Source organism: Aplosporella prunicola, assembly GCF_010093885.1.
Source record: "Aplosporella prunicola CBS 121167 unplaced genomic scaffold K452scaffold_6, whole genome shotgun sequence".
Lineage (NCBI taxonomy): Eukaryota > Fungi > Ascomycota > Dothideomycetes > Botryosphaeriales > Aplosporellaceae > Aplosporella > Aplosporella prunicola.
The window spans coordinates 624299-639682 of NW_022983534.1; the positions used below are offsets into that span (position 1 = coordinate 624299).

Genomic DNA, 15384 nt, shown 5'->3' on the forward strand with positions numbered 1-15384 from the left:
GGAACAGTGGGAAAGTCTTGCGGTTGCTCGCACCGAGGAAAGCGGAATGACTCCATGACGCGCGCGCAATGACGCCGACGCCCCAACTTTAGCCGACCGATCGCCGTTGAACCGCGTCCATCTTATCTCGTCCATCTACTACTAACGCAACTTGATAAACTCCCAGGCCCACTCAATCCCAATTTTCCTCCGTGTTTGTTCCGTATTGTATACCCATGCCGTACCAATTCCAAGCCGGTAGCTAAATTCTCCCTCTGTTTTGGCCACCAACACGCAAATATCATCCTGCCCATTTCTACTTCCCTGTTTCCATGCTTGGTCAGCAAGTACTCTTGGTGGTCCCAATGCGATCAGGAGAGAGCACTCTCCGGCTCCTGTGCCATCTTCATAATCCAACGCAGCGCTGCCGATTTCGTAACGACCCCTTTCGATCCTTAGAGGGAGCTCTTTATCCTCATCTGCTACTCTTCTTACAGACATACTACAACGGAGACATGGCGCCCAGAAACCTAGGATTGCTGCGTTAGGATCAGAACAGCTCAGTGTTGTTCCCTCTGGTGCTTGCTCGGGACATATGGATAGTCCCATCTCCTCGCGAAACCATAGTCTCTGATTGTCGCGATGCCACCCTATTGGTACTTTACCATCATACCATGATGTGTTGCATATGACCATGCTCCCGTCTCCTTGACTAGGAGCTGAGAAGAACCACTTCGATACGAAAGGCTGATCAAGCCGCGGGAAGTAGAACTTGACCGGTCCTGTCTGGGAAGCCCATGACCAGCTCGAGAATTGTGTGCTACACTCCTTTGATTCTCTGATATGGTTCCCCGGTGAAATGCGCGGAGTGGAAGAGAACCAAAACAACGCGTCCGGAAGGAATTGCGGTGGAATCCCTTGACACGAGCTCACATTAATGTCCTTATGAGGACTTGACGCGTAAAAGCGGTTGAACATCCCCGCAAAAGCATTGAGCCGATCGTCCTGCCGGGTGGATTTGCGGCACAGAAAATTATACGTAATGGCTTTGTAGTCCGAGAGGTTAAGCGGGCGACTTGAATCGCCCAAGTATCGATATGGCGATATAGTTGTATCCCCCCATTGGTTATACCAATGTGCAGTTCCCAGCCTGACTGATATTCGTGGCGCATAATCTTCCAGTGCGTAGCCTTCTCGCCAGTGCGTATCTTGGCTACAAGCAAAGAACGCTTCTTGCTCTGTGAAATACAGACAGCGCTGCGATAGACATTGTTCCTGGTATGTCCATGCACGAGTGGCCCAACAGCTCTCCTTGATGGTCTCAACCAAGGAAGGACGAGTGATCGCTAGATCGATGGGTCCTTGTTTTCCAACAGCGTGATAGATTTTCTCGAACGGTTGATCCTTTCGAGGTGTTACTCCAGGTAGTCCGGCATCTGCATCCGCACCCGCAGCGGCCACAATTGTAAGAGCGGCACATTCGTAGATGTGATTCATGCCATGAATTAGGCGTTTCTTTTCATCCAGATCGTCTTGAACAATGTAAAGTGCATCCACCCACAAATATCTGTAGCCTAGGTCTCGGGTAAGTTGTATAGCATCTCGGAGCGTTCGAGAAATCCTCTTGCCGGTTGTTCGAGTATGTGTTGCCTGGTCCAGAGCTCGAAATTTGCATAAGATAGAAAGATTCCGCTTCGTAGTACGAAGTGCGAATGGATCAGTGCCTCCCCACACATACGACAGGGCAAGGTAATCGCATGGGTCCGTTACTGAGGCAAGACATTCGTCGTAAACGTCAATGAGCCGGAAACCGAGGCCAGAGAACAAAATTGTCCTAAGAGTATGAACGGACTCTTGTGCGTGGCTATGGCTTTGGCAAGCACGTAGCCACTGCCGCAAGAGGCTGATTTCCACAGTGCTTTTTATTGGCCTTCGTGAACCAAACGGCCTTTGAGACAGTTGTTTGTGGTCTTCAGTACCAGTGACACCCATGTTATGGATTTGCGGAACGAGATCCACTTCTGCAAGAACGAATCTTAAATTCTTGTGAACTCCGTGACTGTAAGACTGCTTCGATTGACGATCTGTAGGTTTTGCATCCGTTCCCAGCAGGATGCGTGTTCGGACTGATTCAGGGCCCGTATAACTGTCACAGCTGTGGAACCAAGGATGACTTCTGATGAACAATGAGACAGCATTGGCGTTGGGCATGGTACACCTTTGGGTTGATTTGTTCGTGCGTTTGTGAGCAAGGCGGAGACACCTTAATATCAGCTGACAAAAGGTGCAACTAGTGTTTTCATGGTTGTGCCAGAAACCGATACTTTTCTCTCTCGATGCCGCTTGGAACATGGCTAGTATGTCCAACTCTGAGCAGTTTTCGCAAAGTCGGCCTACCGGAAGTCCATTTAATGTTGAAGGGTGAATAGTGGAACGTAGGCGTCTCTTCGTTGACATCAATTCTCTCTTTTCATCCCAGCCTGAAAAGGGTCGCTTGAGCGAAGTCCTATTAGGAGCCATTAAGGGTGCGCAAATTCTGCTTAAGAGTGAAGTAGAAATACAAGAATAAGCGCAAAAAATAATTCGAACGCAGAGGCCTGAAGAATAGGTTGTTGGGAGAAAGATGTAGGTTTCGGGGTGAGTTTACAAGGCTGCCTTGTGCTGACAGTGTGGCCGGGGTTGTGTGGAGCAGTCTGCACTTCGCCACAACGCCATTGTGGCTTCTGAGTGAACTTCAGTTCATGAAATGTCGCAACCTATAGGATTGTCGATTGATATCCGATTAACGAACTCTACTGTAACTTGGGATTAGCGCAAGGCGAATGGCGGTTGATAAGCGCCTATCCCTTGTCGCTTGTAGGCAGGATGCCTAGTTTTCAGATGTACGTCTCTCCAAGTTGGGTAGGACCCTCGGTCTAGTTCCTGGGGTTTGAGGCCGAGGTGCCGCGTAAGCACTGCTTATTCCCTGCACCCATCGTCAACTTGGGGCTCTGTTACTATGCCAACGCTATCTGGATCGATAGATCTTAAAACACTGAAGTGTTTGTGGACAAAATCTTCACCCAGCCAAGCCGGAATCATATTAGTAAGTTTACGAATATTTTGTGAAACTCATGGTTGACAGGTCAAACTGAGCCGATAGAGTTGTCGCAACATTTGAAGAAAAAGGAACAACCAGTTTCAGAGATAACACGGGGTAAGATGGGAGGCCATACGAACAATGCTCAATGAGCAGTCGTCTCCCGAAAAAATTGCGTGGTGCATCATAGCTATATGCCAGACTCATAGGTCGTAAATTTCTTTAAATGGCTACAAAACATTACTGATTGAGAATCGTGAAAGGAACCCATTCATGCTTTTGCACGCCTCGACTTATTTGTCGAGCACGTCTTTTATCTTCTTTTTCGTCGTGTAGGCGGTACGCCACTGAAATTGCTTCAGAAGTTGCTTACGCAACAGCCGTGGAAGGGATAACACGGAGATCGTCCTGGCAAGTAAGTGCGTAGTTGAACGCGGAGCAGACACCACGGACGGGCTCGGTACCGGAGATGGTAACGGTCTCGTTGTTGCTGTTCTTGACATTCTGCTTCAGGGTGAGGGCTAAAGGAGTCAGCATTGGTGTCTAATGGTTTGATCAGGGAGAAATGCAGCTTGTACTTACACCTATCCGGGCCAGAGCTAGTCTCAAAGCTGAGGCTCGTGTCGTTGCAGCCGTGATATGCGGGGTCCTTCTCGTACGTGCACAGGATGGGCCAGGGCTGCTCGCTGTACTTGACGCGGATGGTCTGACTCTCGGAGTTGTATTGCGAGTTGGTCAGGTTGTAGAAATGGACATCCCAGTAGCCGAGGCCGTTGTTGGGGGGCTCGGGGAACGTCTGAGAGTTGATGTAGATGTTGGTGATCTCGACGCTGCCGGAGCCGGAGCAGCCGCGGCCATTGCCACCAAGACCGCACTTCTCGCTGGTGTTGAAGTCGGTGCCAGTGCCGGACAAGTGCACATTCTCGCCCTGGAGAGTGGTGTTATAGTTGACGGTGCCAACTGGTTGAGGATTAGATATGGACGTTGACAGAGCATGTGACACCGAACTTACGGTTCTCGAAGTAACCCCAGTCAAGCTGGAAGCCGTCGTCGCACGTGGTGACGCCGTACTCGTTCTCCTTGTCGGCAGGGTCTTTCTTCCAGGTGCACTTGATGTTGGCGTTCGTCTTGGAGTAAACAATGTCAAAGTCAATCGACTTGAAGCCGTTGGCAGCCGAGGAGCTGTAGGTGGTGAAGTTCAAGAAGCCGAGATCGCCGGTGAAGTCGGTGAGATCGGGGGGAGAAGCGGTGGCCGAGGCGGCAGCAGGAGCCGGGGCGGCGACGGCCATGGCCGACGACATGAGAGCGAGAGCGACAGAGTTGAGCATTATGAATGATTTAGCGAAGGACTCGGAGGGATTCTGAGCGAGGGACTTGTGGGTGTGGGTGTGTGGTGTCTCTTCATGGCGGCCGACGTCTTTTCCATATATATAGGCGGGCTTGGGATGTCCGGTAAAGACCAGGATAGCTGCAGGATGCTAAATTTGGGTAGCGCACTTGACTCGGGAGGTGTGGTGGCCACCGTCCACGAAAAATCTGGTTGCCGTGCGCCGAGTGGGGACACCACGATATCGCGGCCATGAGTTGTTCGCGTACCTTGCAGCTCCAATCTAAAACTGCCGTGTTCACTGCCCCTGCTTTGGAAGTAGGCCCGAGGCGGCTCGTACTCGCCCGCCTGCTAAGCTAGGTATCGTCCTTAGCAATTGGCCCAGATGTTCGCCCAAAGCCTCGACGTTGCAATGCGCTACGCCATCGAGTTCAATGCGCTGCAGTTACAATGGTGCACTGATGCCACACTCGTTTTCTTCTCTCGCGATCGCGCCACTCGGCACCCAGTTAGCACCGCCGTTTCACGCGCTGTCAGTGCCTCTGATACGAAGTCAACGGCGGAGGATTAAGCTTGCTGGCGCCTCCTGCCCCGCTTTGCAGGCTCTAGCGAGACGTACATCCGTCTTCTCCGGCCTCCGCAAGCCATTCCTCCACAGCCACATCAACAATGACGTTCGTCCCGACTGTCCCCGAGGATGTCGCGCGCCATCTATCGTAACGTTGAAAAAGGTGTCGGCCGAGAGCATGGTGGAAGCGTCGAGAATGAACTTGACATCAATCATGGACGCCATTGCTCCATGACGAGGTGGTTGTCGCGCTAACTGTGTCGATATCCGTCGGGCGATTTTAATGTCAACTAGAGTATCAACCGCATGGTAAGTATAACATCCGTCACTGTCAAGTGAAAATGGCACGAAACGTCTTTACGATGTTTTTAATTCAGGCATCTCAATGTCTTAAATATCAGAACTGACTTACGTCTATTATGAAATCTAAGCCCTTGTCATAACTTTATGTTACTGTGTTTTCTCGAGAGCTCAAAAAGTCCAATACAAATTCATTCTAAATGGTTTTCCTTCGACTCATTGGCGATCAAAAATTAGGTTCACCAAAACATAGTCCAAGCTTGTACACCTACCGCTTTAGGAACACCCTCCTTACCCCGTGGCCAGACGGAGGGCGAAGATAAAATCGAGTCGGCTTGGATCCTTCGTCCAAATTATGAGCAAGTTCCCGAACTTGTACCTTGTTGTCAATATGTTGGATTATTGCTTGTCTCAACAGCATGCTGGAAGATTCGCCTTAACATCCTTGTCTTCCGTGATATCGACACAGCGACGACAAATGCCGAACATCATCTCCACTCCCTGCCGGATTCAATATCACATCCCCCGCGTTCTCATCCCAGCACGATCACAGAATGACCCACGCCGCTGTTTCCTTCATGCCACCGTCACCTCGTCCAACCGCCTGCTCTTTTAGCCATCGCTGCAACCCAGCAACGACATCGACTCGAAAGCCTACAACATTTGTTCTCATGGGATTCGACAATCATACGAAGTGAGCGAGAATCTGTCGAAGAAACTCGCATCAAGAATTTATCTAGCAAGCAACCATCTTCCATAGGGAATCAACCATGAACCTTACCAAGACAAAAACAAAATGATTGTCCGATGAGACCTCGTCTCACCGTCTCACGTCAGACCTGCTCGTGGAGGTGTTTTGTCCGACCGCGAAGTAGATCAGAACGTCACCCTCGCTCGCCTGCGCACAACATCATCACAACCAGCAGCCACCAAGCCTATTTCGACCTCTAGCGAGAAATGCATCGTCCTTCCGACAGGATCGGATCGCGCCTGCCGAGTTCTGCATTTCGGCCGTTGCTGGAGCCGAGGCCGAAGCGCAATCCGAGCGCAGCTCTATCAAAGCTCAAACGACGCCATGCCCACAAACACTATCCACAACCAGACTAGACGTCTGTAAAAATAGACGTGAGTGCTTTTGCAAAGTCCGTTTTGCAGTTTGTGTTTCTGTCAGTTTGCCGGTTTCCTCGCGTGTTTGGCAGGTTTCGCCACTCAACCCGGTTCCTTCGCACTTCCTCCTCCAAGCAAAAGATATATCCACCACTTTTGTAACTATTTAAAATAAATGATTTTAAAAAGCAAAAAGAACTCTCCGACGGGGAATCGAACCCCGGTCTCCCGCGCTTGAAACTAGACAGCTAATGACAAGCGGAAATCATCACCACTAGACCATCGAAGATGTAGATACTTAATATCTGATGGTTGAAAGAAGTTTGGAAACTACAGTAAATATAGTGTATATTTTTAAAGGAAGAAGAAGTCACCTACTATATGTTCTATTATTTGCGACTCGCGATGATTATGCTAGATCGTGGGATAAGCATGCAAACCTAGCCGTAGGTTGTGGAAAGACTAAAGCCCACTGTAGCTGCTGCTACTTATGTAAGTTCACGTTATATTGATCCTCTGCCAAACAACGGATTATACCAACACGAAGATGTGTCTAATCTTATTATAATGTATCTAATCTTATTATAATGTATCTAAATAGCCAATGTCTGTTTCTATGTACTGTGTGTAAAGGGATACTCCTACTTGAAAAGGGCTTCTGCGGCTACAGATAAATATATCTTACTAGCTTTATGCTTTCAGCAAAACCTCTAAATCTGGTGTCGCTTTCGACTTACAAACATGTCCGCAGAAAGTCGTGAAAGTAAGAACTGACACTAGCAGGCGATGACTTTGAGAAAAACAACTGCGATACAACTATCTTCAACTACATGCGAGGTTATAAACTTATAAAAAACCGGGCATGACCTATCCAGCCAGTTCCTGTTGATTGGAGCCAGTTTGCAACTGCATGAATGGCTCCGTGTGTAGCCGGGACGAACTTGTCTGTAACATAGACAGGTCTTCTTGCGTAGCTATCAAGTCTCACGTCAGTACGGACTGACTTAGGTCCTGTCTAATTAACACTTGGTGTTTACCGCAGGTCTGCGTTATTCCACGTCTTCTTTGCATTGAATGTTATTTTATCTTTTGTCTACTCTTTTACCGGCCATTACCTTAAAACTACTATACCCACCGAGTGATCCTTAGGTAGTTAGAAATAAAGATTTAACATTTTACTAAGGCAGTGCTAGATAGCCATGCTTGATTAACGGATAAGAGAGGGTGCAAGGTGCCATATATATGAAAAATAATATATAATGGGTACGGCAAGACTTATCGGAATATGAGGGCACGAATATACAAAAGCATAAGAGTACCCAGGGACAGTTTAAGATAGATATATACGATGGCACAAAAGTATCTTAAGAGGTTACGGAAACAGAAAGATGCGACGGTACGAAAGTGTCCGAAAAGGCACGAGTGTGCCGATATATAAGAGTACGAAAGTGCAAAGTTAAAAGAGCAATGAAAGTACTTTAGCTATACAGGTGTGATATTACGTAGAATGGAAACTTTTCCGGTCCTTGAATCGGAATTACTTCAAGGCGTGGAACACACAAAGGGAGATGTGAAAAGTAGACATGACCGAACGTAAAAACCATAACGCTATGCATATGCATATAACCTACCATCCAACGCCTCATTATGTAAGCGTATACTAGCACTGATATTCCAGTACCTCAAACGCCCACTTTAGTGTCGCGCTCATATCCAACCAATATGGTAATTCTTACTTCTTTCCCTCATCCAAATCCACCTTCATTTCCTCACCTGGCCCCAAACGCGCGACTCTTGTCTCATTTCCCAAGCTCTTCTTCACCTCCTCCACATTAAACTTGCTTACCTTCAGCATCCTCACGCTCACTCCCCTATTGTCCTTCTCTTCGTCGTGCGCGCTCAGCCAGCACCGCGCCATCAGCTTGCTTGCGATTTCCACACCACCTGGCTTTCCTGCCGCAATATTGCCGCCCAGATACCAGGGATTATCGACGCGATCGAAGGAGTGCACGAGTGTCGTGAGCGGCAGCGCGCCGGTCGAGACGAGGTGTGATGACGCATAGGGCGCGATGACGGAGTAGGGTACGCCATGTGGGGAATAGAGGAGAGAGAGGGTGCGCTCGCCCTCAATTTGTGGCGTTTGGGGTTGGTTTGGGCTGGACGGTGGGGAGAGGGTGAACGGTGCAGATATTCTAGTGCCAGGTGTAGTAATTGTGCTTTGCGGAGCGTCGTGAGAGCGGACGAGCCTGGCGTCGGTCGTAGTGGGCGATTGGGAGTGCGACGGCGACGGAAATGGAGATTCTGGTGGACTTGGTGGTAGGTTGATATAAGTATGCCTGACTGGACTCAGAACACTGCTAGGGGCGCGGTAGGTGATCCCGACAGCACTATGCAGACCACTAATATCGCGCTTAACAGGCATATACGCCACGGTGATCTCTCCCGACAAGCCGGATGACGAGAATGCAGGGATCTCGAGTCGGAAGAGGCAGGTATCGTCGGTGGCAGAGTAGGGCTTCATGGTATGGATGTTCTCAGCGTGCTCGAAGTGGTTCCACTTCCGTATCTTCTTTGCCGCAGCCGGCGCAGCGAGAATGATGGAGCGAGCATTTGAAGGCAGCGTCCGTAGCGTCGCTTCGTGGCAGTGATCCGGCTTGTCCTGGGAGATGATGATCAAATCCGGCTCAGGGAGGTCGGCGAGAGAAGAGACGCAGGAGGCAGTGTTGTGCCATGATATCGAGAATTTGGGACTTAGAATCTGCGAGGGCCCCGAAAGCCATGGGTCGATGAGGACGGTGAAGGATCCGGGAAATTGGGCGGCCGAAGGAGCATCAGGCGCACACGAAGGACTGAAAGTGGCAAGGAAAGAAGTGTCGGCGTTGAGAGCTTTGATGGTCAGCATGGTGGTGATGTGGCGTGAGAGGTCATGGCACGGGATCAAGAGACGACAGGAGCGGTATGGAGAGAGAGTCGGAGCGCGGCATGGTGTTAGCGAGCATCAAGCAATCAATAGCATTGAGGGAGAGAGCATGCCGTGCACGCTCAAGCTCGACGTTTCAATCGACGCATGGAGGAGCAAGTGCAACCGAGGGCGTCGACGACGATCGGAGCGGGCGGCGGCCGGAGCAGTGGCACGAGTGGTAGGTGGTACCGGTAGGGAGCAGTAGCAGCGAGCAAAAGGATTGGCCTTTTGCGAGTGGAAGAATGCAGAGTGCAGAATGCAGCATGCAGCATGCTTCATCGGTCGGTTCGCGTGGAGGAGGAGGAGAAAGCTGACAGACTGTCAGGCCGCCGTAGCATTTTCTCAGGCTGCCTTGGCCGGACCCTGGTCGTTTTTTTTTTTTTTTTTTCTGAAATTGCCTGTGCTGTGCTGCTGGAGGCCGAGGAAGGAAAAAGGCCCAATCACGCCCGGGATTCTCTCGTCGCTTTTTCTTCACAAAATAGCTTGTGAGCTGGCCGGGCTGGGCTTGTTGCTTGCTTCTGCCGCCACTGCTGATGCTGATCTTGCCATGTGCCATATGCGTGCCCGAGCTGTAGGCCCGCAGCATGCCCGCGCGCCCATAGCTCCAGCTCCTCGCACAGCTCCCGCCCCCAGCTCCGAATAGCCCGTGAGCCCGTCCGTCCCCTACCTCTTACGCGATCGGGCCCGGGCGACGGGCTGAGTGAAAAAAGTGCTCTAAACTGCCACTAAGCACGCAGTTTTTTTCACTCTGACAACTGCCCGACCAATCATCGCGGCACCATCTTCTGAGAGCTCCCAGAGCTTGCCAAAGCCTCTCCGTCGGCAAAAGATGGAACCCTGCCTTTGCAACCAACACATCCCCGCACACGCTGAAAAGCCCCTCCTCGACAGCTTCCCAAGCTCCCCTACCTCCAGAGTCCGCTTCCTGTGAGCTGCTCGGCGCTCCCTTCGCCTGCACCTGTCCCATTGATCGCCAGTCCGCTGCGAGCTCCCTCCTCTGCTGCCTCCCGCGCTCCCGGCCTTGCTGCCCCCATCCGCTGCATGAAGCTATCATGCCACCCCCTCGCTCTTTGACAAACTCCTTCTCCGTGTCGGACAGCACCAACGAGGTCGTCTGTCCCCTGCGGAATCAGGATGGATCCAGCTGTCGCAAGCGCTGCCTCGGCGTGAGTCCTCTCACTCCTGCATAGCTCCTCCTTCCCCTGCTCCTCGTCCTTTTCGCACCACGTCCCGATCAGAGCTCGAGGAGTAACATGCCTTCTTTCGTCGATTGCAGGAGAAGCGATTCCGCTCTATGCAGGAGCATATTCGTCGAGCGCACCCCGAGCACTACATCTCCAAGCTCCCCGCCACCGAGGAGAGCTTCATTCTGATGGTCAACACCCCACCATCGGAGCGCCCTCCCCCGCCGCCGCCTCCGAATGTCGCCCCACAACCCCAGACAGCTGGTGCGTTCGCAGGCTATACCGGTATGACTGCGTGGGGACAATGTCTGACTGCATCAGGCTACGGACACGAAGTTAGTGTCTACTATGGTGACGAGATAACGCCGCGATCTTCAGATGAGATGCGCCGGGGCTCCCTGCTGCCGGCTGCCAGTGCCGCTGCAGCCCTGGCGCAATTGCACAACCATCGACCGGAGTACGACTGGGATTCTGAGCAGGTAAGCGATTTAACAACGCAACCATGGCTCAAGCTTCGAGCCGCACGGGCCTCGACCGCTCCGTCTTGCGCCTCCAGGGCAGCTGAAGCAGCTATCCATGTCGCTGTCTTCCTTTTGCAAAAGAGCTCGGCGCATGCTAACTGCTGCTTCTGCAGGACTTATCCGACCCAGAGAGAAAGCCCAAGGCACGCTTCGCGGTCGATCCACAGCTCATGGGAGAGGGAGAATATGCATACGGAAACACTTCCACTCATCACGACTTGCTGCCCTCGTCTCTCGCTCGATCTCCCCCTGGCCGCTCGTCCACCCTCCCGCCTGGGTCGCGCAGCAGCAAATCTCGTTCTCGCAAGAACTCCGTCACCCATAATGCTCGCAGACCCAAACATGAAAGACAGAGATCCAAGGAACACACTAGAAAGATAAGTCGAGATAGGAACGCATTCTCCGCCGAGCCTGCCAGCGCCGCAGCAGCCATCTATGGCAAGCGTTGGGAGGATCTGATAGACGCAGCGGCATCGGCCACTGAAGAAGATAGCCGAGACTTGACACCGGTAAGGCGCGACTTATGCACGACGTTGGCAAGTACACCCAGCTCATAAGCTCCAGATCCCCGGATCCCCACACATCGTGAACCGCGCGTCACTGCCTCCGTATGTCACCTCGCAGTTTCAGTCGTATCACGCATCGCCACTGCAGCAGACGCTCACTCCACCTCCGCCCGATCACAGCGGCTTCGAGCCTTTCCCGTCTGTCGAATCCAGCATCGAATCAACACAATCCGGACAGAACTTCCACATGGGATCGCAAGGCTTGTCGGACAGCTCTCCCACGTACGGGCAGACGGTGCAGATCTACTGCGCGGCGTGCCGGCGGTTGGCGCTCCTGCGCTCCAGCTACGCCTGCACAGAGTGCATATGCGGGCTCTGCCAAGACTGCGTCGACGTGCTGAGCAGCGAGCAGAACCGCGGCAGAGGCCGGTGCCCCAAGTGCGGCAGCATCGGCGGCAAGTTCAAGCCCTTCCAGCTGGACGTACGGTAAAGCTGCACGCGCGCGCGCCCGAGGCCGATGCGAGCCTCTTTCTCACATTTCAGCCCCTAACGACAATTTCCTGGATAACCTTTACGAGTTGATCACGGCCACGGGGCCTGGTGGGTATACCCTAGATTCAGCGCAGCTTTGCCCTGCGATTCGGCGTTTGTTCTTCTTCATTGTGTGTGTGTTCCCATCCACTTTCCTTTTCCGGACAGATTGGACGTTTGCGTAACCCTTTGCTTGTTGCGCGTTTTGCTTTTGCTATACCTAGAACACCACTGGCATTGTACGGGGAGTCGATGCGTTTTTTTGCTTCTGATCTTTGGTTTTTTTTTTTTTTTTTTTTTTTTGTTTTTTTTAAGCGTGCGCAGACCAGGCTTAATTTTGCTGGTTTCGGTTTTTACTAACAATCCTCCATCATTTGCTTGTGTATATAAAAATGATGGAGGATTGAAACCTTGGCTTTTTTTTGGTCGGTCATTTCTCGGGTCTAGGGATTAATTCTGGAGTCGGCATAGACGGTGTTGGTTGCAATAGGGGGTTAAGGGAGGGGTTCGGGATCAATCAGTCAACTGGCATCACTCAGGCGGGGCTTCCTGCGCCTCTGCCTCGGCAATACGAACACTTACGGGCGGTACGGGCGTGTACCAGTCCCGTTATTTTCTGGGCTTCTTGAAACTCGGTCTTTTTTGCTTTCGGAGACGTGCTATTACCTACCACGTGAAATTCGTCACCTGAACCGGTGGTGTCGCCCGCCGACACTCTTTCGCCGTCCAACCTGAAATCCACCCAAGATACCTTACTGACCCACGTGATCAGTCCATCTCCTGTACTCATTCAAAATGCTACCTCTCTTACTCCGCAACCTCCGCCGCTGCCTGCACGGGTGCCGCCTGCGGCGTCCCCGCACGCGGTGGCCCTCCCCGTGGGGGCGGCCCGGCCTTTGGCGGCGGCGGAATCGAGCCCGGCCGCGAGCCGCCGCCGGCGCCGTAGTCGAGCTCGCGGCTCTTCTGCTCGCCCTCCTTGAAGTACTCATCGATGCCGGCCGAGGGGGCGAGGGCGTGGTGGGCGCGGGTCTTGCGCGGCTTGTGGGCGACTGGGGCAACAGCAGCAGCGGTGGAAGCGGTTGGGGGCGGTGGGACGCCCGCCGCGCCGGGAGTGTGCTGCGGGGGCGGGGGCGTGGGCATGTTTGCCGGGACGAAGAAGTTGGTCGAGGAGGGCGAGACGGCGGTGGCGGCCATGGTCGCGGGCGGCGCTGCGGCCATGCTGCTCGCTTCGAAGAGCGTCTCGCCTGGTCCGGCGGGCGGCTCGTCCAGTGGTGGCGGGAGCCGGTGCAGCGCTCCGAAGCCGAGGATGCAGCCTAGGGCGCCGGTGCCGCCCCAGTTCCGGGAGGGCGTGATGGTGATGGGACGCGTGATGTTGTATTCGTGGTTGTAGACGAAGAGCCGGAGCGGACGGTTGAGGTACTGTGGGTTTGTTAGTGGGGTTGGTTTGAGAGAGGTGTGGGATGTTGGATATTTATCAGGTGTGTGGTTAACGCAGAATGGATTAGAAAACAAAGTATAGAGGACACTTTTAAGGAAATGGACGGAGATGGGAAAAGGTAGTGCGGGAAATGGGATTTGAAACTCACGTCTTCGATCAGCTCTCCAAGACCCGATTCGCCTCGTACAAGACCTTCAGGGCTACCAATCACATAGTCGCCGTAAGGAAGAAGGCCGGCGAGGTCAGCTGGCGAGTTGGGCTGGACGTCAAGGATGTGCCAGACATCTTCAGTGACAGCCAAAGGCGTCCACTGGAGCGACAGGCCGAGGGACGGGTTTTCCGCCGGGATGGGCACATATAGCTCGCGGATGCGGTGGCCCTTTGCGCTCCAGATGCCAAGGCTGATGGTAGTGCCGGCGCAGTTGCGGACTTCGGTTGCGAAGAGCGCCGGGTCGGGGTTGTCCTGGTGGAGTATGATTAGGCGTTTTCTTGGAGTGAGTTTGACAAAGGTGCGACGTACTATTGTCCTGCCATTGATGCCGATTATGAAGTCGAACCAAGGCTCAATAGCTAGCTCAAGGTTGGTGTTGCGCAGGATCTGGAAGCCGTGGGCGCCGCCGAGGCCCTGTTCCTCCTCTTGCGGCGGGGCAGCGTCGAGCCGCGAGATGAACTTGTTTAACGCTCCGAACATGTCGTTGTGTTGGGGTGTCTTGGACAGTGACCGGCGCGGCACGTGGAAGCGTCGTCGTGTCTTGTCCGCAAGGCCCCAGGCCCCTGGTCTCGCATCTCGGTGGTCAGAGCTTCCATCGCCAACGGTCAAAAGCACCAGGGCCTCCGCCTTGCAGCTTCCCCAGCAAGATCACCTTTTCTTGTGCTCACGCATGGGAAACGCCGAGTCACAGCCGTCTGAGCGCGACATGATGCCCGCTGACGATCCCGCCGAAATTGGCGACGTGGAGCCCCATGTCTATCGCTACGAGAGCATCGAAGAAGTTCCCAAGGAAATTCAAAAGTGAGTCCGCCAATGTTTGTCTTGGAGCATTTGACTAAACTTATGAAGGTACTGGCATCAGAGATACGATATCTTTTCCAAATACGATGAAGGCGTCTATTTGACCCACGATGCCTGGTTTGGCATCACCCCAGAGTCCGTCGCACAGTAAGTTCCCGATGCAAACCGTGTGGTAGCGCCTTGACTAATGACATAACCCAGCTCAATCGCACAGCACATGGCCACAGCAACACCTGATGGCAAAACTAAGCTTATCGATGCGTTCGCTGGAGCTGGCGGCAACACCATCGCGTTTGCGCTCTCTGGCCGCTGGGAGCAAATCTTTGCTATTGAGAAAGACCCGGAAGCGCTAGCATGTGCAAAGCATAACGCTGAAATTTATGGCGTTGCAAAGAAGATCTGGTGGATTGAAGGAGACTGTCTTGACGTTATTCCCTCCCGCTTCGGCAGCATGAAGGACACTGTCATATTTGCCAGTCCACCTTGGGGTGGTAAGTGAATTTGACCAGCTGCTGTGCGGATTATTCTGACGACCACGTAGGCCCAGGCTACAGAGACGACCAAATTTTTAACGTCGAAACGATGCAGCCATACGGCTTAAAGCAGCTGTACAATGCCTACTCGAAAGTTTCTAAGGAGGTTGCCCTTTATCTTCCTCGGACATCGAACTTGAACCAACTGGCCAAATATGTGCCAGATGACCAGAAGATCCAGGTTGCACACTACTGCATTGATGGTGCCAGCAAGGTTGGTTTCCCCTAAGATCTATGCTTACCAAACATGTCTAACGTTCTAACAGGCTCTGTGTGCTTACTACGGCAACTTCGGCGTGATAGATAACCAAAACATTCCATCATGAGAGCGTCTATT

The 15384-nt window shown here is 52.6% G+C and overlaps 7 protein-coding genes and 1 non-coding gene across 8 annotated transcripts; 3 read left to right on the top strand and 5 right to left on the bottom strand.

Moving 5' to 3' along the window:
• Window positions 1–106: 106 nt before the first annotated feature.
• On the bottom strand, window positions 107–2562 carry K452DRAFT_144487 (uncharacterized protein). The gene has a single exon (XM_033535453.1). The coding sequence runs from the start codon at window positions 2497–2499 to the stop codon at window positions 142–144; it is 2358 nt and encodes a 785-aa protein (XP_033400312.1). The 5' UTR covers window positions 2500–2562; the 3' UTR covers window positions 107–141.
• Window positions 2563–3027: 465 nt separating this feature from the next.
• On the bottom strand, window positions 3028–4454 carry K452DRAFT_284924 (uncharacterized protein). The gene is made up of 3 exons (XM_033540030.1): window positions 4071–4454; window positions 3641–4018; window positions 3028–3579 (listed from the first exon to the last, which is right to left on the bottom strand). Exons 1-3 carry the CDS (start codon window positions 4384–4386, stop codon window positions 3428–3430), a joined length of 846 nt encoding a protein of 281 aa, XP_033400313.1. The 5' UTR covers window positions 4387–4454; the 3' UTR covers window positions 3028–3427.
• Window positions 4455–6558: 2104 nt separating this feature from the next.
• K452DRAFT_t48 lies at window positions 6559–6649 on the bottom strand. The gene has a single exon. It is a non-coding gene; the product is annotated as a tRNA-Asp (tRNA).
• Window positions 6650–8092: 1443 nt separating this feature from the next.
• Window positions 8093–9262, bottom strand: K452DRAFT_223126 (uncharacterized protein; the record flags this gene model as incomplete). The annotated part of the gene is made up of 2 exons (XM_033536601.1): window positions 8093–8516; window positions 8649–9262. The coding sequence occupies 2 exons, from the start codon at window positions 9260–9262 to the stop codon at window positions 8093–8095; spliced, it is 1038 nt and encodes a 345-aa protein (XP_033400314.1).
• A 158-nt stretch (window positions 9263–9420) lies between these two features.
• K452DRAFT_144561 (uncharacterized protein) lies at window positions 9421–10170 on the top strand. Its single transcript, XM_033535454.1, has one exon. The coding sequence runs from the start codon at window positions 9579–9581 to the stop codon at window positions 9963–9965; it is 387 nt and encodes a 128-aa protein (XP_033400315.1). The 5' UTR covers window positions 9421–9578; the 3' UTR covers window positions 9966–10170.
• A 149-nt stretch (window positions 10171–10319) lies between these two features.
• On the top strand, window positions 10320–12023 carry K452DRAFT_245592 (uncharacterized protein; the record flags this gene model as incomplete). Its single annotated transcript, XM_033537985.1, has 5 exons — window positions 10320–10488; window positions 10599–10770; window positions 10828–10985; window positions 11141–11536; window positions 11592–12023. The coding sequence occupies exons 1-5, from the start codon at window positions 10375–10377 to the stop codon at window positions 12021–12023; spliced, it is 1272 nt and encodes a 423-aa protein (XP_033400316.1). The 5' UTR covers window positions 10320–10374.
• An 848-nt stretch (window positions 12024–12871) lies between these two features.
• K452DRAFT_325139 (uncharacterized protein) lies at window positions 12872–14421 on the bottom strand (the record flags this gene model as incomplete). The annotated part of the gene is made up of 4 exons (XM_033544752.1): window positions 12872–13483; window positions 13651–13965; window positions 14023–14183; window positions 14403–14421. 4 exons carry the CDS (start codon window positions 14419–14421, stop codon window positions 12872–12874), a joined length of 1107 nt encoding a protein of 368 aa, XP_033400317.1.
• Window position 14422: 1 nt separating this feature from the next.
• K452DRAFT_325140 (uncharacterized protein) lies at window positions 14423–15373 on the top strand (the record flags this gene model as incomplete). The annotated part of the gene is made up of 5 exons (XM_033544753.1): window positions 14423–14514; window positions 14563–14661; window positions 14716–15005; window positions 15056–15261; window positions 15314–15373. 5 exons carry the CDS (start codon window positions 14423–14425, stop codon window positions 15371–15373), a joined length of 747 nt encoding a protein of 248 aa, XP_033400318.1.
• Between the last annotated feature and the right edge of the window lie 11 nt (window positions 15374–15384).

Coding starts and splice junctions, on each gene's coding strand:
- K452DRAFT_144487 (XM_033535453.1), bottom strand. CDS start 2,499: ATGGCTCCTAATAGGACTTCGCTCAAGCGACCCTTTTCAGGCTGGGAT.
- K452DRAFT_284924 (XM_033540030.1), bottom strand. CDS start 4,386: ATGCTCAACTCTGTCGCTCTCGCTCTCATGTCGTCGGCCATGGCCGTC. Junction 4,019..4,070: donor CTGGGGTTACTTCGAGAACC/GTAAGTTCGGTG, acceptor ATCCTCAACCAG/TTGGCACCGTCAACTATAAC. Junction 3,580..3,640: donor TAGCTCTGGCCCGGATAGGT/GTAAGTACAAGC, acceptor TGACTCCTTTAG/CCCTCACCCTGAAGCAGAAT.
- K452DRAFT_144561 (XM_033535454.1), top strand. CDS start 9,579: ATGCAGCATGCAGCATGCTTCATCGGTCGGTTCGCGTGGAGGAGGAGG.